Source organism: Stegodyphus dumicola, chromosome 2, assembly GCF_044657685.1.
Source record: "Stegodyphus dumicola isolate Sdum_Otavi_A_Nest chromosome 2, ASM4465768v1".
NCBI lineage: Eukaryota > Metazoa > Arthropoda > Arachnida > Araneae > Eresidae > Stegodyphus > Stegodyphus dumicola.
The window spans coordinates 21,172,365-21,192,915 of record NC_140769.1 but is presented as its reverse complement, the minus strand read 5'-3'; the positions used below and the strand labels follow the sequence as shown (position 1 = coordinate 21,192,915).

General features: G+C 31.7%; 2 protein-coding genes across 3 annotated transcripts in view; one reads left to right on the top strand and one right to left on the bottom strand.

The window, feature by feature from the left end:
- Positions 1-2,332, bottom strand: part of LOC118196531 (chymotrypsin-like elastase family member 2A) — a 50,588-nt gene extending 48,256 nt beyond the window's left edge. The window contains exon 1 of the mRNA XM_085810525.1: positions 2,187-2,332. Coding sequence (XP_085666651.1) covers positions 2,187-2,253 — 67 coding nt within the window. The 5' untranslated portion in view covers positions 2,254-2,332. The remainder of the gene's footprint in view (positions 1-2,186) is intronic.
- A 9,102-nt stretch (positions 2,333-11,434) lies between these two features.
- Positions 11,435-20,551, top strand: part of LOC118203240 (peritrophin-1-like) — a 30,646-nt gene continuing 21,529 nt past the window's right edge. For both annotated transcript variants that reach the window (XR_015039392.1, XM_085810524.1), the window contains exons 1-3: positions 11,435-11,566; positions 13,968-14,061; positions 16,547-16,768. Coding sequence is in view for 1 of the 2 variants with exons in the window: in XM_085810524.1 (XP_085666650.1) it covers positions 13,971-14,061; positions 16,547-16,768 (313 nt within the window). In the remaining variant the exon portion in view is untranslated. The remainder of the gene's footprint in view (positions 11,567-13,967; positions 14,062-16,546; positions 16,769-20,551) is intronic.

The window sequence follows — 20,551 nt, the reverse complement described above, 5'->3', positions numbered from 1 at the left end:
AACTCAACGAGTAGTTTTTAAAAAGTTCACTTTCAAAATTTTAGCTGCTTAATGATAAATTAATTTGGTATTTGGTATATATTTATTAACATTTCTTTTTGTATTAAACTTCCTTGATTCCCTCTTTCAAAATTCGAAATTTAAGTTCAATCCAAATAAAATTTGTTCAATCCAAATACGGATATTTTATGATTTATTTTTTAAATTCGTATTTTTTTATTAAAAATTTTTTGTGAATTTTTCGAAATTTTTTAAAAATTATAACCTATGAAATGTGTACTATATCACCTTAAAGTATATGTATTGCTAACCTATATTATATTAAAGTTATTTTTTTAATTTCAAAAGATATACGTAAACTTATGTATCAGCGCGAAAAGTGATAACAACGCCAAACGTGCTTTACACACTTTGTTAAATTCATTTGAAAGAACGTATGGTGCACCTTTTTTCAGCTCATACACAATGAAAAAAGAGAAAGGAAAATAGGTTACCATAAATTAAGAATTTTGCCAAGTGAATTATTCTTGGCGCACGTTGAAAAAAGTATGCTAAGATAAAGTTTAAAATTTCTCGATATCTTTCTCACTAAATTTTACAAAATTAAAATTTAGGCATAATTTGAGTTGCAGAATCAAAATATGGACAAAACTCGGTATGTCATTTCAGAAAAATCCAATTTTGCAGCAAAATACCTATTTTAGAACATTGCGATATGTAAATCTGATATATATACTAAGTCACGTTTCTCAGTCATGAAAAAGCAAGTTAAATTTCGTCAACGGTTAGGAGATAAAAGAACTGTCCCTTTTTTTCGTGCCCTGTGTGTAGTACTGCTTTCGTCCGCGAAGGTACCTTAAGATTTGATTCGGATGCATTAAAAGTATAAATGGTACCAAACATTCCGTAAAGGCAGGATATTCATATACTGTATATATAATTATGGATAAGCCTAACTCATAAATTATAAAAGTAAGACATTAGCAACGTTATGTAAAAAATCCTTTATCATTCTGTGTATTGCAACACATTATGCAATGAAGTATTAAATAAAATAAACTAAAATGTACTGTGCTCACTTTCTCTCTATTAGAAAAACCAAAACAGCAAACAGACTAAAATTCTATTAGTTCCATATATAATCCTTAAGGACTTTGCAGTCTGCATTTTACCTTTTACGCTGCTTTCAATACTTGCCGCCTTGCAGAACGATTCTAAAATATCAAGCTGCTAATCAAATATATGTTTGCTAATAATAAACCTTTTAGTAATGTAACAGTTTCTACATCTTTGTCTCGAGTAAATATCAGTGAGCAGAAAAATTTATTATCTGCTTCGATCCAACCTTCTGTAGAGGTAATAAATAGAGTATTGACAACTGATAGTTGGCAAAGGCTAATTAAAATTGATTTTCATGGAATATTTTGACTGTACAGATTATTAAGCTCTTCTACACTTTCGCCCCGAATCGAACTACTGGTCTTTCATTTTCTAGTTGAATGTATTATCTATTAGTGCATCCCGATTTCTCGCATAGAAGATTTCGTTTATTTGATTTGATTAAGATAAAATGTGCTATCTGCCTAAGGGTAGGAATGCCTTCGTGAAGAAATTTCTAAAGCAAACTAGCTTGCATCTACGTTATACCAGGGAAAAACAACAAAAACGCCCATGCAGCTAACCAGTTCGTCTTGAAATCGATTCCAGATCGAACTACCAGTATTCAGAGGTTTTACCGCTCAGCCGCTGCCTGGCTGCTTATATTTTTAGATAAATTACTGAACCTTTGTTTCATATTTATCGGGACTGAAGAGGATAAAGCTGTTTTAAGACGCAGCAAAATTTAAAAGTTTAACTTCAAGTTTTAGTTCCACTTTTTCAGCAAGTCACTCAAATATAATTGTAAATTTCCCTTTAGAAATAAAGTTTAGATTTAATTAAATTACTAAAAGAAAACTGAAAATTAACTAGCATTTTCCAAACTCCAACTGCTACAATATTGGTACTTCTAAATTTTATTTTATTTTATTTATTTGCTAACAAACCTCAACGAAAAGCATGTCTCCGTGCACTTTATCTGAACTTTGGTGAAATCTTGCAAACTTAATTACATTTTACAAGTAGTAATAAATTTTTACAAGTAGTAATAAATTTCGATATTAATTTAGCATTAGTTATAAACTTACCTGCAGAGCATTCTTTCAGAATTAGACAGAAAGCGAAGATTATATAACAATATCTAGCTGCCCTCATTCTGAATTTACTATCGCCTCTCGCACAACGGGAAATTCTGCAATGATGCAAATAAGAAGAATACGTGCTGAGAGAAAACATATGGTTGTTTTCCCATATGTATCAGATTATACATGGGATTTAACAGCTGGGGCTAAAATCTACCCTCTTTTGATTATGTTGTAAGTTTAAATAACTATTACAATACATACGTCTACGATGTAATAGTTTTGAGAATAGTTTATAAACACTTATTTCATGTTAAATAAATTGTTGATTATGTCTATGTGATGATTCCTGACATGTGGTGTTAATGCAGGATAAATGTAAAATATAAATCTTTATAAACGTACTTTCAACCTTAATTAATGTATATTAGACTTCAAGCTAATACACGGGTAAAGCTGTAAGATCGGACTCATTTCGCTCTCATTCCCGTGTCAAGAACTTACTAAGAAGCCTGGCGACTTCTCACATAGACAGGAATAATTTTAACAGCACAGAAGAATGTTGTAAATAGGCCTTTTATTCTCAAACTCTTTAACAAAAAGGCACGTACTTCGTGCTCACAATAGAATCGATTACTTGCGGTGAGGAACTTAAGGATAATTTAACAATACATTCAGAATGGTAAAAAGACTAACTCTAGACTACACAATTTACTTGAAATTAACAGGCTGACTCAACAACCTGCATCGGCGATAGACTTAATAAACGACCAGAATACGTAGCCGCAACTTACATATTAACAGCTGGAGGAAAAAATAGCAAACTCACGCTCGGTCTAACCTTCTCGTTTCGCCTGTTTAAACACTCTTTTAACTTAATTTGCATCCTGGCGAGGAAATGCGAGAGGAAATAAGAAGTTCAGAAAAGATACCAAAATTAAAATAATTGGTTATTCAAACTAAAGGAAATCTTACAAAGTATGACCTGTATATTCAGTCTTTTAAGTTTTCCATTTGCAAAATCATTCCATTGGTTTATTGTAATACACATATTAGGTTCATGTGAAGTTTTCAGAAAACTTCGTGAAATGCTTTCTAGCACTGTCATAAATTATCCATTTTTGAATGGAAAATAAGTGAGCGTTGTAGGCTAAAGTGGAAGCAAAACACGAATGTTGGTCATGCCTATAACTATGAAAACGACTTTAAAGACAAAGGAGAATCATCCACCTAAGTTCCACAGCCAGTTCTCACTGGCTGGAAACGAAAATTATGAAACTGGATAAATTACTGTAATAAACATTTTTTCAATTTGTTATATGCGTAGCTTGTAATCATGTTCGAAAATGGCTGAGGAAAACGATTTAATCTGGGGTCTTCAAATTACGGCCCGTGGCCAAATCTGGCACATTGTTATTGTTCTCGCATAAAATATTCTTAAAAAATCAAATACCGCGCTGTAACACAGTGGCCGCTAATCTAGTTGAGAAGATGTGAATAATGATAGCACATGGCGCTATTGGCATCGCGTATTCACATTCTGTTGTCTGCCGGTAAAACGTGTGCTGTTAGTTCTCTCAATTTTGACATAGCGACGCATGTGGTACAGTCTTCACGACACTTTGCGATATTTTGTTCTTCCCAATTTATTTTATTTATTAATCACCGTTGCCATGTCACTCTCAAGACCAAATAAGATAAGGGAAGTGGACTTTGTCGTGTTTTTAAAGCAGAATGGAGTGTTATTATATTGTAAAACAATTAAATGAAAAAGCATTATGTTTATTATGTAATGACGTAATAGCTGTGCCAAAATAATACAACATACGCCATCATTACTAAAGTAAACCTACGACACAATATTTAAAACTCACAAAAAGTGAGCGAACAATTGAAACTGGAAAATTTAAAAGTAAACGCTTCATCATAGCACAATTTATTCATGAAAACAAAAAATGCTAACGAAGCAATAACTTCAGTCAGCTTGCAAATAACTCATTCATTAACCACTAAAGGGAAACTATTTATCAAAGGTAAATTAATTAAGTCATGTTTGCTTGTTTCAGCTGCAGAAATGTTTCCTGAAAAAATTAATTTATTTAAATCTATCAGTCTTTCTACGAGAACAACTGTTAGAAGAGTTGAGAACATCAGAAGCGACGTCAAAAATCAAATAAAAGTCAAGGCAACAAATTTCAAATGGTTTTCATTGGTTATTTATGAGTAGATAAACACTACTGATACTTCCTAATTGCTGCTTTCAAAATATAGTTTTGGGTAAATGAATAATTAGCTTCTATGTTTAGCCTGCATGGACATGCATAGCTGTAGTCGAAGATATTTTCAAGGTAGTCATGAAAACGGTAGCATAGTACAATTTGCAATGCAACTAGTTAAAATGCAATCACAATTGATGGTGGTAAAAATAGGTGGGAAACGAGGAAAGGGAATTTGTTCAAAACTTTTGGAAATTCATCGTATTATTCCCAGCATTCTTGTAGAAAAACCTTAGTATGTCATGTGGTATTAAACGAGCTGTGTCAGCCATTAAGTTTATTCGTTCTCATGGAGTTAACCATCATCAGTTTTCTAATTTTTTTTTTTAGAGATCGACGCAAAATATCCTTACTTGCCAAACCATATATTAGTTCGATGGCTCAGCAATGGAAAAACTTTATTAAGAATTTTTTAACTCAGATAAGTAACAGAAATTTTATAAATAAGGAAAATTGTGCACAACCGCTATTGTCGAACAGTGAATGGCTTTAATTTTTTATGTAGATGTCTAGGATATCTTGACGAATTTAAATTAAAATTACAAGGAAACCAGTTATCTGGTGAAACGTATTCTATCATAAAGTCATGTCATCGAAAATTTAAATTGTTTGAAACACCATTCATATTAAACAAGTTTCACATTTTTTAACGCTATGCAAAATTTCAGACATTAGTGAAATGTATATTCCCAAAAATATTCGCGACAAATGTAATTCCATAAGCTTCCATTTAGCTCATTCGTGGTGTTTGCCTCTATGGTCGAAAGTTTGCCATATGTTTTTAAACTAGTTTTCTTTCTGATAAGCTACCTAGCTGAAATTTTGTACTCATGTTTTTGTGGATGATAATACAAAGTGGTAGAGCGATTTTTTTCAAAATTCGATTTAGATTTTTTAAAATTAACTCTGAAACATTTTGTTCTCCACATCTTAGTTTATCGAACAAACCAAAAATTTCTAAATTTTCTTGTTTGCGCAATTAATAAATGTTATCAACTTCTTAAATGTATATTCAAGCAGTTTAATCTGAATAATTCATTTGTTAGTCAAAGGTTTCTAGAAAGAGAGAGAGAGAACACAGTATTAATCTTTTTCTCTCTGCTGCTTCCTGTGACTCTCTGTATTTCTTCTTCGCTTCAAAGTGCAACTGCTGTTTGTTTTTGTTTGCATTATTTCTATATTTTTATATAAGTTAAGGTGAAGCAGAAGATTAATGGCTGCACACTTAATTTATTTTTAGACGTTTAACGTATGATTTAACAATGTTTAAATTACATGCTATTCAATTATCCACTATTGTGGATGTTCCAATCTAAATTGTCTCTTTTCACTACCACTGAAGGGCAACGTAATGAATAGCCTGTTCGATTTAGATAAAGGATAAGCAGAAACAAAAAACATTCTTTTGATTTGTGTTTTCAGTGTAGCTTGCACGTTAAAGATTAATTTCTCTAGATTGGATTATTTGTTTGTGATATTTCTAATTAAATTCGTTTTAAAACTCAATGGACCATTGATGGAAACTGATTTACCGTTAATCTATTAGAATTATATGCTTCAACCTCTTCAGATTTGTAGATTTACTATAGAATTTGGAGATCGACGTAACATTATTGGAATGTTAATAAAAAACAACTCGCAGTTACGATATCATCATTTGCTATCATTGTTGTTATCCCACGTATTTTGCTTCTACTTTCCATATTTTCCGTAGACAGTTTTATTTCACGGTAAATTTTTGTGACAGTAATTTTCCATCGCTTCGGAAACAACTTTCACAGGACCCAGATAATCTACTCCAAATAATCGAGAATTCTGATATTTCTTAATAAGTTTGTGTGAGTGCTTGCTCAATATTTAGCACTAGCTGATCTTAATTCTGTTACTGCTTAACAGTTATTTATAAAAATAATAATTTTATATTAATGTAGTGTATATATACTATACAAAAATAAGAAAGAAAAGAAATATGTAGTGGCATGCCTTTACATAATTTTTGGCTGTAAATGGTATCATCAATACGTTGTTCCTTTTTTTTTTTTTCATCTGTCAGAAAGTCCATGAAGCATGGAAATCGTTTTTAATCTCTGCTTGAGACAGACGATTTCAGCTGACAGACTGCCGGAACCATCTGTCATTATTATCCGAAGATGTGAAAGGTGAAAACCTTAGATTAAGCGCATAAAATGTCTTTCCTTCTTTCACTTTGATTACTGAAAAAGGTGTGGCACGATTTTGAAGTTGATTTGACTAGGAATGTACAGAATGTAGGAAATGCAAATAAAGATTTGATATGAAAAGCCGGTTGTAAATGATAACATTTTATCTACACAGTTAAGCATTTCTTCTCATAGTTTTAGGCTACTGAAACTGAAGAAGAGCGGAAAAATATAGCTGGCAATGGAAATATGCTATTAAGTAGGGGTTTGTTATTTCTTCCTTGAGTGCTATAACTTGCGTTTCTTTGGATGTTGCATTTAAATCTTCATTGTCTTCTTTCGGTTTAATCACATAAAACTATTATTCATTCAGTATAAAAGTGAGTATAACGTATAAGAAATCATCCCACTTCCCCTACATGATACGGTGGTATACAATGAAGAGCCAAAATATTATGACCACTTACTCAATAATACGTTTAGCGAACTTTTGGTCTGCAATACAGCTGCCCTTGCATGAATGCTACAAATTCTTGGCAGATGACTAGAGACAGGTTGTGCCAAATGTTTAAGCAGCAGTCGCACAAAGTCGAGATATTCCAACATGGTGGTGTTTGAGCTTTGTGCTGCCTTTCAATGGCATCCCAGTTGGCATCCATAACCTTCAGTTTCGGGTTAAGATCCGGCGAGTTTAGTGGCCATGACATTAATTGGAATTCATACTTATGCTCCTCGAACCACTCCAACATAATTCAAGCCTTGTAACATGGGATGTTGTCCTGCTGGAAGATTCCATTTCCATTTGAAAAGCTAGATGCCATGTAAAGGTGTCCCTGATCAGCAATTATCTTAAGCTTTCATGGTCCAATTGAAGCTAGCACAACTGAAGGTCTTAGAGCCGCCCATGGGAACGCCCCAAAGCATAATACTGCCATCACCAGCCCTTGTATGACCTGCTGTATAGGGGGTTCGCCTGAAGTACGGCGTACTCTGACACAACCATCGACGCGATGAATGAAAAATCATGATTCATCCGACCAGGCAACTGTTTTCTACTTATCCACAGTCCAGTCTCAATGTTCCCGGGTCCACTGAAAAAAATGACATTTGGTCAATAGAGACACGCGACTCTGATGTCTGCTGCGCAGTCCCATATCCAACAGTGTCCGCTGAACTGCGTGTTCCGAAAAACTTGCACTTGGACCTGCACTGCATTGGACTGTCAGCTGAGACACTGTCTGGCGCCGAAATATTTTAGGACACGTTTCGAAAGTTTAAGTTTCTGTCCTACTTTGTTCGATTGACAACAAGCTTTGAAAATTTGTAAAGAAATAAAAAAAAAATAGAAAAGTCAAGATGATTTATAACAATGCCTTCTGTAATTGTTAAATAAAACAAAATATGCAGTTTACCTATTATTGATAAAGGCGGATGAAAACTGCAAAAATGAGCCGGTTTGAAAGTTCAAAGAAAATAGACATTTAGAATAAAATTATTTAAATTAGATTTTTATGAATAGGATATTTTTTAAGTAACTCTAATTAGTCAGTCTCAAAATTTTTTGGATGATTTTCTTCTCCCAAGTCTAAAATTGGAAAATATACTCTATAAGTCAATACTTATAATAAAATTCTGTTAGATTAGAGGGTTTTCTTTAAATAATGATTGATTGATTGATGTATTATTTAAAGCAAAGCCTCGAGGACTGTCTTCTTAAAGGGCGGGATGGCTTCGTGGCGGGCTTTCTAAGGGAAACTGACTCGTATACACGTTACACATTAAAGGAAATCCATGAAAACGCCCTTTCATCCAGCCCGTTCGCGGGATTCGAACCTAGCACCGAACTACCAATGTTCAGCTACTTTACCTCTAGGTGTCTGGTGGGCCCTTTTTTGAAATAAATGTATAGATTTTTCTTAATAAATACTATCGTGTTTTCCAAAAGGGAAATTAAATTCTCTCCCTTCTTCATTAGCATGTAATGAAGCTCACTTGAAAGCAGCTCCATAAATTCAATAAGAAATTTTTTGTTTCATTTATTACACAAATTTTCATTGAAATTAACTTTCTTTATAGCATTTATTTTATCCGAGTTGATAATATAGCAGTTTCATCCCACCTTAGAAAACACCTTTTGCGCGTTTGGTTTCCTGTATAATCGTCTGTTTGCATATGTGGCCTAAAACGTTTTTCAGAAATTTGTATAATTTTTATTACTTAAAAATTTAATTTATATCATTATTTTAATAATGAAGACCATGAAAATTATTTTTTTCCAAATAAGTTATGTTTTGTGTTAACTACACATTTTGAAAAAAATTTGATTTATATATTACAATTAAGAGCTCGAAAATGGGCTATTTGTTTTATTTATAAATAAAAATATCGTTAAAAAGTTTTAATGCCATAAGATTTTATGGCTGGGTTTTAGAAATCAATATCGAGTTTTCGGTCACTTGCCCGACTAAATGTCTAAAACCTCTACAGAATTGCTCACTCTGCTGCAAAAGGAATAGTACGAAACACCTGCAGTTCTTTACAAAAACTTAATAGAAAATCTTCCTGAAAATGTAGAAGTTATGATATAACGAACGAGCATTTTCATTGTACAAACATTAAGCTTCAAATAAACATTTTCCCATTCACTTCCAACCATCATTGGCAACATAGTGTAGAAATATTCAGCTGTTTATGATCCAGATATGTGTAGGTAGAACTAAAAGTTTTCGGCTTCACATATAAAAACTATTTGGAAGCAAATTCCGGAGGCATAGTTGTAGGGGCAGTACAAAAAGAATAAATTTGAAAGTTTTGTTAGAGAAACCTCATGCACTTGTTTTTGACAATGAAGTGAATGAAATAATGCACAAATTTGTTCTGAAGTACTTCAAATTGAGCATCGTTTTATGACTAGTATTTTGACTAAAAAAGATCTTAATTGTATAGAAATAAAAGAATGCTTGGATCATACATATGTTGATTTGTATCCCTCCTATTCTACAGAGAAACAATAAGTAAAACAATTTCGCATGGGTCAAGAATCAGTAAGAAAAAAAAAAAAGTTTCTTATGTAGGTTATATTGGAGGCACTGGCATCAGAAGATTTTTTCCGCGTCCAGGAGGAAATAGTGTTAAGTGTCGGGAGATTAGGAGATAGGATTAAGTCAAGGAGATAGGATCAAGGCTGGATCTATCAAGAAAAAACTATTTTGAGCATTTTACATGAATATCTTCCCATGAACAAATTGTCTTCAATTTAAGAACCTTGACTTCTTTCATCCATTCTAAAACAGCAGCTTGTCGATTGTTATGAAAAATTGTTGGGTTTAAAGAACTGAAAAACTCTTTAAAAAAACTCTTTTTTTTAGCTCCAAACGATTCATATCTGTACTCCAGACTGCTGGCCCTATGTGTAAACATAATGGTCTGAAAAGAGTCATTTCGGAAAATTTTGAGACCAAACGTTCAGATAATCTGCTGACTAAATAATCTGGAAACTGTTTCGAGGTACAACGAGATCATATTGAAAAATAAGCTACTACTTTTTTTTTTTTTTTTTTCCGTTTCTTTTAGAAGTATATCGAGCCGGAGGCATTCGAACCTACTTACATATGAGCTCTGTTTATAAGATGAAGATGATTCAAAAAATAAAAATAGTGCAAAAGGGAAAAAGATCATAATATATAAATGCGTTTTTCATTCATATCATGAAACTCACCGACGTTAAGTCAATCACAATGTGAAATTCTTGCTCAGCAGTGTGTGCTTCAGTAGGCATGTAAACAACGGTAAATATAGTACTCTGTCGAAACGCATCTTGAATTTTTTGATGGATATTTAACCCTAAAAATACTGTTCTTCTTACATGAATTTATTTATATTTAACAAAGTAAACAAATATGCTAATGCTTATCTAATTTAATAAAAGATAACCTTATTTGACAAAGCGTTAAATGCAGAAATAAATGTAAATTTCTGGCTTGTTTCCTTGAGACAGTAGCCGAATGACTAACGTAGTAAAATACTGATATTTTGCACGAGATTTTTTTCCCCAGTGGCTGAAGGGCGTAGCTGAAAGCTTTTATTCTCTGTATAACGTAAAAGCCGGGCAATTTCTTTCAAAAAGAACTGAAGAAGGCGTCCATTCCTTTAGGCAGGCAGTAATAGTGTACAACGCAATCACTATATAATTCAGTTCAATTTTTCATTATTACTTTCTTATGTTACATTGCGCCCACCAGCGGCCGAGCGGTAAAGCCGTTGAACACTGGTAGTTAGGTCCGGGATTCAAATTTCAGCGAACTGGTTGGCTGCATAGCGTTTTTATGTTTTTTCCGCTATGTGTAACCTGTATATGAGCTAGTTTCTCTTAGAAAGGTCCTCCACAAAGGCATCCCTCTCCTTAAGCAGATAACACTCGAGTGCTTTGCCATGATTAAATAAACCAAAAGATGCTACATTGAGAAACATTAATTTCAAATTTGGATTTGATGGATGATCATGATCTGAATTAAAACAGTGAAATTCAAAAACGTTTCGAAAACTCTAACCAGAACGCATTTAAAGAACAGAGAACTGCAGAATAAATAAAAAAAAGTTGCTGCTAGAAATGTTAACGATTTTTTAGAAAGTACAATCTAAGAACTATATTAAACTAACTCATTTTCGAATTTTCTGGTCTCTCCTTGAAAGCATGCATATTTTCAAGCCAGTCTCTTTCAATCAGTAGCATTTCCGTGATTCCAATTCGAAAGAAATGGCTGTTGACTTAGAGATTTTCAAAAGATTGATAGGGATTATCTTGGCTGTCTAAATTATCTCTAGTTGTCACCTCATTTCATTTCTTTTCTTTTGTATATAAATATAGGATCAGTTGCAGATCAACTCGTCTGTTAGAAGAGACTATCTTTTACAAATTTCGTGTAGAGCACTATTTGCTCCCTTTATAGAGGTAATTTTTGCAATGATATTTATTTGTTACTTATTACTACTATCGTGCGACAAAATTGGATTCATATATAGAGCCTAGGAAATATTTAAATAATCTTAAATGTAGTTGACAAAAAAATTCGCGTATCTGAAATTTGAAAAACAAAAGAAAACAAAAAGCGTAAATAACAAGCAGTAATTATTTATTTTTTAATCTGATCGTATAACTACTTCTAAAAAAACTGATTATTTTTCTTAAATATTTTTTAATACTTGACACTTTTGTTTCAATATTTGTATTTCCCCTTTCGAGTATTTATTTGACAGAATATTTACACTGATATATTTTTGAAATAATTCAGGTAATTTGCTCGGAGATAATTTTTTTCCCTTCAACCAAATTCATTCTTACTGTGGAGGAGTATTTGAAAATTCAATTTACTTCTTGCCCCCAATTTTACTGAATACGTAAATCTTATACAAACTGTAGATCAACCTGCATGGATATTTACAAGTTTGATAAGAATTAATATACTTGATTTTGAAACATTTTTCTGATAACCATGAAAGCTTTGTTCAAAGTAAATACAAACAGCCTGAATTTTTAAGAGAAAAATGTTATGGCCTGCTTAATTTTATATTACGTAATTTGAATGTAATGATTACATAAGAGATAAATCTCATTTTTCCTGTAGGCTTTAAGATACTTAATTGACAGAATTCAGCTTTCATTGGCTTGATTTTAATTAAAATAACAACAAAGAGCAGATTATATTGAGTTTTAAAACATCACTGATAGTTCTCTATCGTTTAATGAATCAGGAATGTTATTTTATGTATGTTTGGGTTGATGCTCATTTTTAGCCCAAAGGGAGTTAGCCCAGAAGGGCTTTTTAATTCCGTGTTGGCATTTTGCGTTGAAATGTCGGTTCACTTTTCAAATTGTTGCCACCAAATATTATCACACTGTGTTATAGTTTAATAAATTAAATAATGCAGAATCTGCACAAATGTATGTATGTTTCTCGCATTGTAATAAAACAACGGTACCTAGAGCCATCAAAATTTGAATAACGTAATCTTCTACCGAATATGGGCATCTTGAAGCCCTAATTTAGAATTTGAAATTTGTTTTATTATCGATTTCATATTTTGTAACCAACGAATTTTTGATTAAAAAAGTCAACGATTTCAAAACGAGCAACGGCAATACTCTGCGGGGGGAAAAAACATTTTTGTCTCCAGCGCATGAGACTGCGTATCGGAAATTCTAAAGATATACTCACTTTAAAATTATTTTGCAATATTTCTTTTGAATTGAATTTTATGGTTTAAGTGCGAAGAATATGATATTTAATAAATAAAGGTAACACACAAAAGGTTAGAAAAAAAGTCCCTTTGGGATTAATGTAAAATATGAAAGCTTTCAGAATTTTTTTTTTTTAATTTCTATTTGTGTTTTATCCTTTTTAATTTATTTTTTACTTATATTTATTCAATTTTTTAATTTTAGTTGTTGAATTTTATTTTTTATTTTTACATTATTTCTCATTTCAGTTAGTATTTAACTAAATTATCACATATTTAAAAATTATTTTTTTAATATAATTATTATTAGTTTTTGGTTTTATATTGTATACAATTTTATTTACTTCATTATAAATGTTTTCTTTAGTTCTATATTCTATGATTTAAAAATCTCTTTCTACAAAACATGATAGTGAACACTTAATAACAACAGCATTTGCTCTCAGTCCTTTAAAAAAGGTAATAAAAGAAAATACAATAGTAAAAAAAAGTGATTTTCAAATTATCGTTTATTGAAAAACACACTCGGGCTATTCTAAGGGAAAGGAGGCTATCGTGCAAAGCCTTTTAAAATAAACTACTGTAGGCGCCAGGTAATAAGATTACATTTGTTTACGGCCTATTTTGATAACATTAAACAATGGCGAAAGTATCCTTCAAAACGACAATGGAATTTAAATAATTTAATATAAAATTTCAAAACCATATATATATATATATATATATATATATATATATATATATATATATAGTATTTTCACAGCATTTTAATTAGGAAAATGGAAATGTTTGTTTATGAGCTCACTGTGCCACTTGGCAACTAGAGTGTATTTTGCGATTTCAGTTTTAAAAATTAAGTGGAGTCTATAATAACTTCGATTCACATTACGTTCGGGAAAACTACGACAATAACTATTCAGTCAACCCTTCTAATTGAGATTCGAATCAATTTTGAACTCCCAGTTTTCTCCCTTAACAATTCGGATACTAGTGATACTTTGATTTAATTGTAAGAAATTATTATCTACACCTTTTAGAAATAAACTTAACACATATCTAAGTTAGTCAGCTTGCTCTCCTGCAGTACTGAATGATTATTTTCCTTTTGCCTTTAGAAGATGCTGCGAAGACTATGCATATTTGCTGTGATGTTCTTCATCGTGTTCATTTCTTCAGCCATCGAAGAACAGGAAATTACCACCAAGATAAGTAAGCATATATCTCCTTAATATTTTCTGTGGCTTTCTTATTCCTGCATGTAAAACTAATAATTTAATTACGTTTAAAACTACGTTACCTTATATTTTGAAGCTTCAATATTTATTTTAGCAACAAAAACGTTCTGTAGCTAAAGCATATCTATATTTCCTTTAAAAGTCTTAAACGAGATATAATATTAGATAATGGAGGGAAAACAGATTCTGGCGGCTGGAAAATCAAAAACAAATATATTTTATATAATGAAGGGAAAATCTGAGATTAAAATGACTTCCAGAGAAATCTGTAGAAACACATGAAGAAAAATGGAATGAATCTAAAACGTTAAATTCAGTTTGACTTAATATAAATACGAATCTAATGCTTTAGACCAGCGGTCAGCAAAGTAGGGCCCGCTGGCCAAACCCGTCCCGCTGCTTATTTTTAATCCAGCCAGTGAGCTGATATTGTTTTCTACATGAAAAATGAATCATATTACGCGCTTATGCAACGGCTGATAGTTCAGCTGAAAAGTTGTGAATAATGATTACAAGTGGTGCTGCTGTCGCATTCTCTCGGCTGTCGTTGTCTTCAAAAGCACTTCCAACAGGGATATGTTTATGCGCAAGCGCATTATCAGTTTTGCTGTAGCAGTGCCCGTGGAATCGTCTGTCAAAATACTCTGCTATATTTCTTTCTTTTTAGTTTATTTTATTCACTACCTATCGTTACCAAATCCCTCTCAATATCAAATAAAGAAAGGAATTTAGTCTTCGAAGACAAATGTTAGAATTAAATGACAAAGTTTTATGTTTAATATGCAATGACATAAAAGCTGTGCGAAAAGAGTTCAATATAAGTCATCACTACCAAACTAAAAACGCGACATGGTATTCAAACATCACAGAAAAAAAACGATCGTGAGAGTTGGAAAGTTTAAAACAGAATGCGTCATCAACGCAATTTATTCGTAAAATTAAAAAAAAAAAAAAAAAAAAAAAAAAAAAAAAAAAAAAAAAATACAATGAGGATGTAACTAAAGTCAGCTTACGAATAGCTCATTTTTTAGCCAGAAAGGAAAACCATTTACCGATGGTGAGTTAATTAAATCAGGTTTGCTTGTAGAACCGAGCTGCACCGTTGCTTGTGCAGTGAAAACGAAAAGTTCTCTACAGAGAGTTGTGTGGAAACGAGGAGTGGGAGATTGCTGATTCATTTCCCGATGGGTTCTGCATTAAAAGAGGGAAGTAACTTTTCCGTTCTTGCAAGTGCAAAATCAATCGCCACCTGTGGTGCACCTTGAGCCATGTTCTTGATGATAAAACTACTACATTAACGATGAGTAATCTTTATAATCAAGGAAAGCTATACTCTGAAAGTGCTTACCTTGATTATAAAGATTATTTTCATTTACAAGACTAAAGTAAATTTGTGGCGTGTCAGTTAATTTCAATAAACACTATGGTCTGCGCGAGTATCGTGAAGAATCAAGAAGAATAGAACAGAATTTAACCTGAAAAACTCTGTTAATAATCTTTGGAACAATTGTCAGAACTTCAGCTCTAAATTTACAAGGTTTTAATAAAGCTTTAAATTTAGACATGATCTGTATTTGACTTATGACCTCTAAATTTATAAGGTAATTCTATCTACAGCTGAGATATCTAAATGTTCTATAAAATCATTATGCTTTGCACTTGTACGGAAATTTGTTTCAAAATGAAAAGAAAGGTTGTAGTTTTAACTTGTTGATTACATTTCAAATACAACTTAATTAAGTTTAATTCCTGATAGATTACTACTTTTAGGTGAAAACAGACAGCTTATTTGTGATTAAAAATCGACCACAATTGCTTTCACAGAAAACATTTGTGAAGGAATCAAGAATATTTTAAAATGCATTCTGAAATATTCAAAATTAAATTACTATGCTCAAATTTAAAGACAGATATATCGAGGAAATAATATGCAAAAACTAATTTTTAACATAATAAAGAAAATAAAACTCACATGAAATTTTAGCTTTTAGAACTGACTTATATTTAGTACGATGAATATAATCTTGGGATCTTTTTCAAACAGCTTCGCTAAGACTTTCACCTAGGACTACATAAATTAGAAATTACTTATGAAATGTTAATGTACACAGTTCTAGACAAAACTGTTAGCTAATTATTATGTTAGCTTAACTATAGTTATATATCATTGTTAACTCAAGCCTTGAAATTTAACTGAAAACTTTACTGTATAAATTCAGGCTACATTTATATTTTGGAAACAATTGAATCTGAGAATAACGTTAATTTTCATTCCACGTGAATATTTTATTGCAATTTGTGTTATTCTTTTCTTATTTAAAGTATATACGTGTGTAACTTGTAGAACTGGAAAATTTCAGATAAAAATGTCGTACATATTTCAGTTGAAAAAATTTTAGATAATTGTGCATTATTCGCAGAGATATCGAATTCTATTAACATGATGTTCTTTTCTTAAGATCTGGATGAATCTTCTGAAGAAGTTGACGATGTATACCCCGAAATCAGCTGCCCCGCTGTAAATCCTAAACATCCAGTGTTCCTGCCTCACCCTACCAACTGCCGGAAGTTCTTCATTTGCGATTCCGGAGTACCTCATCCGAAAACATGTACATCGGGTCTCCATTTCAACCCTAAAGTCTCAGCCTGTGATTTCCCGGCTAATTCTGGTTGCGACTCCAGTAAGTATTAAATTATTACTTTCGAGTTTAATTTGTTAAAGTTAATAGAATTGTTTTTCTTTCACTTTTCTTTATTTTCTAAATTTACAGCATTTTGTTGCTTCACATGACAGCTAGGAGTAAAATTAGTCAAAGTATTAACGAAAGCAACGTTTTAACCTTAGCGGTGCAGTAGCTTTAAATAATACTTTAGTGTAACTGCATACTTTATAACATCCTTCATTAACCTAAAACTTAATCAAACCGCACGGAAATCATCAAAATTATTTTTAATGATTTAAGGTGGAACAACTAGTGGTTTGGTTGAGGGTGGTGTATGGAATTGCAACACTGAACTCAAATATGTTTATTACAAATCTACGAAAAGCTTAATATCATATTACCTCTACTAACATCATCGAGAGCCAATTAATAAATCAATATTTTTAAATGCATACACACAATTATTTAAATAGCTTTCAAAGGTAAGTATAGTTATTTGACTTCATTATGCGAAGATCTTGCTAGCAACAATAGTCTCTTTAATTCAGAGCTCTCTGTTGTACTTGCAATCTCTGGTACCTTTTGCAGACCGAATTAGTAATGACCTCTTTATTTTCCAGTTGTATTTCACGTTCTCTGATTCGTTATAATTGAAGACGATATCAGAATTGCATAATCGTAGGTCGATAAGTTCCCCTGAAATCCAAAAGCTGATAGCTTGTGATAATTTGCATATTATTCTGTCACTTCGAACTTAGTCATGAGCTCTTTCCCTCCAGAGAGTTATGCAGATTTTGAAAAGAGCGTAGAGATTTCAGCAGTTAACTGGAACCAGTAGTTAATCAGTCAGTCCGTCAGTCCGGTAACCTGCAGTTGGCTTATGCAGGATCTCGTCTGAATTGAAATCTGTCTAAAGAACAGCACCCGAGTATGGTCATAGGCATGGCAGATCACCTTGGATGGAATCACTAGAAGCAGTAGAGGTTGATTATTCAGACTGGAGTGTGTGACGAAGTCCTGTAGGCTAAAGATTTTATGACTAAGTTGATAAAAAGTAGTGAATTTTGGTTCCTCGTAGGATTATCTTTGAAATGTGAATTTTAGCTTCGTCAGGTAGACTATTATCCTTATATTTTATCTGTAATGCTTAAGAAAAGACTCATTAAAGTTTTAATGTTAAACGCTATTTATAAGTGCTAATGTTAAATGCTAAAAGCTTTAGTCTGCATGCAATTATTTCTTCCCTCTCGATAACTCGGAAAAGGAAGTTAGTAGCACTTTGTAATTAGATTTCATAGAGCTAGCGGCATTGGTGTAATTAATCCAAACAATCTTAAAACAAATCTAAAGCAAAAGTTCCATAGATTGAGCAACTTCAAACTCAAGAAGTCATTCTATTTAAAATTTGCGTCGTTATAAAATATTTTGCATTCACTTAATTTATTATACAGAAAGTTCCATAAAATCAAATATTACAAAGAATTTACAAAAATTGTTTTAAATGACTTCTGTTTTCGACAAACACAGGCTCAGTCGATGAGCTCATTTACTTACAATGCTCACATTTGCTTTCGGGAACTTGTATTTTTAAAATTTATTTGGGTAGATCTTGTACTAAGTATTAAAACATAATTATTTTTCTGATATATTATTTTTTTTCTCTATTTCAAGCCTTGCTTGTGGCAAAGTAGATATCATCAACATATGCTTGTGATAATTTGCATATTATTCTGTCACTAATATAATAAGATAATAAAATATAATAAAATAATTTATTCAAAAAGTGTTAATGAGTAATTCACGTAGTAATTCGTACACTCGAAACCTTTTGTTGAGATGTTTTGGAAAAATAACGTTTTTTTGTCTTTTTTTTTTTTTTTTTTTTTTTTTTTTTTGCCTTGTTTTAAATGAAAATGCATTACCAAAACTTTCGCCTGCATTTGGAAATTATTACTGATTTAGCAAAATATATTAATGGTTGCATATTTGAAATGAACATGGCGAGACTCTACAAACTAACGATAAGTTCTGTTAGAAATTTAATAATTCCCCTGATAAAAATCAATAAAACTTTCTACTGAGAGAACGGAAACTTGATTCACGAATTTAATTCCTTCCTGAAAGCCGTTTGTCAATCGAATTGCTGGTGCGCCTAAACATGTTTCCATCGGAATTAACGTCAAATGGTTTAAATCGTTCCTGGGCCACAAAGGTTTGTTTATCGAAATTTTACAATAGTACTTGTGGACAAGTTCATAACCCCAAACTAATGAAAATCATTAAATATAAAAGAAAAAAAGAAAAAATAACATTAAACAAATAAAATCGACAAAACCTTAATTTAAATGTGCTGTATATACACAAAAGAGAGTGGACGGCATAAGTAGAAAATGATGAGAATTATGAGAATTATGTTTGTTGTTTGTTGCCCATTCATAAAAACATCTGCTGTTTTTAGGTGTTTTTTTTTTTTTTTTTTTTTTTTTTTTTTTTTTTTTGAGTGCGCGCTTCTTGGTATGATTGAAAAAAAAGTCTGGCTGGCGATCTCGAGGTTTGGAGTTCAAATCCGGTGAAGGGTATTGCTCATGTTTCCTGCTTCAACAAATTCAGTCACTTCACAATTTGCGTTTTAAAGTTAAACATGATATTATCAATTAAAACAATTATGCTGTAGCTGTTGCTGCTTTATCAGTGGCATATTATTAAGTGAAAACTTTCTATCTTAATTGCATTTTGCACAAATTTCGCGGGTTAGAGAACTGGAATTATTTTTCTTTCTTCTTCAAGTGAATATTTCCTCCCCAATCGCCTTTTGTTGATTCCTCTAAAGTTGTTTCTCTTGCTCAATTCATTTTTTATGGTCCTCTAGTAACTTCTCCATGTCTTCTTTGCTAACTTACTAACCATGACTTCGCCCAGTCATACAATATGATAGATAACCAAAAAAAGAAAAAAGGAAAAAAAAAGATAATCATGTAGTATGCAATCTACAGCTTTTAGTTAGTTATTTCTTAGATGGAGCCGCTAAAACGCTATTTTTAAATTCGAACGGGCGGTAAAAAGACAGAAATGATTAAAACAACAGCCAGTTAAAGTGCCATCACCCAAAAAGTAAATAATAAATAACTAATTGAAAGAGGTAGATTGCATACTACATGGTTACCAGAAAAAAGTCTTAAATGTCAGAATGCTCAAAGTTTTCTGCCTACAACCATAAAATCAAATATTACAAAGAATTTACAAAAATTGTTTTAAATGACTTCTGTTTTCGACAAACACAGACCCAGTCGATGAGCTCATTTACTTACAATGCTCACATTTGCTTTCGGGAACTTGTATTTTTAAAATTTATTTGGGTAGATCTTGTACTAAGTATTAAAACATAATTATTTTTCTGATATATTATTTTTTTTCTCTATTTCAAGCCTTGCTTGTGGCAAAGTAGATATCATCAACATATGCTTGTGATAATTTGCATATTATTCTGTCACTAATATAATAAGATAATAAAATATAATAAAATAATTTATTCAAAAAGTGTTAATGAGTAATTCACGTAGTAATTCGTACACTCGAAACCTTTTGTTGAGATGTTTTGGAAAAATAACGTTTTTTTGTCTTTTTTTTTTTTTTTTTTTTTTTTTTTTTTTTTTTGCCTTGTTTTAAATGAAAATGCATTACCAAAACTTTCGCCTGCATTTGGAAATTATTACTGATTTAGCAAAATATATTAACGGTTGCATATTTGAAATGAACATGGCGAGACTCTACAAACTAACGATAAGTTCTGTTAGAAATTTA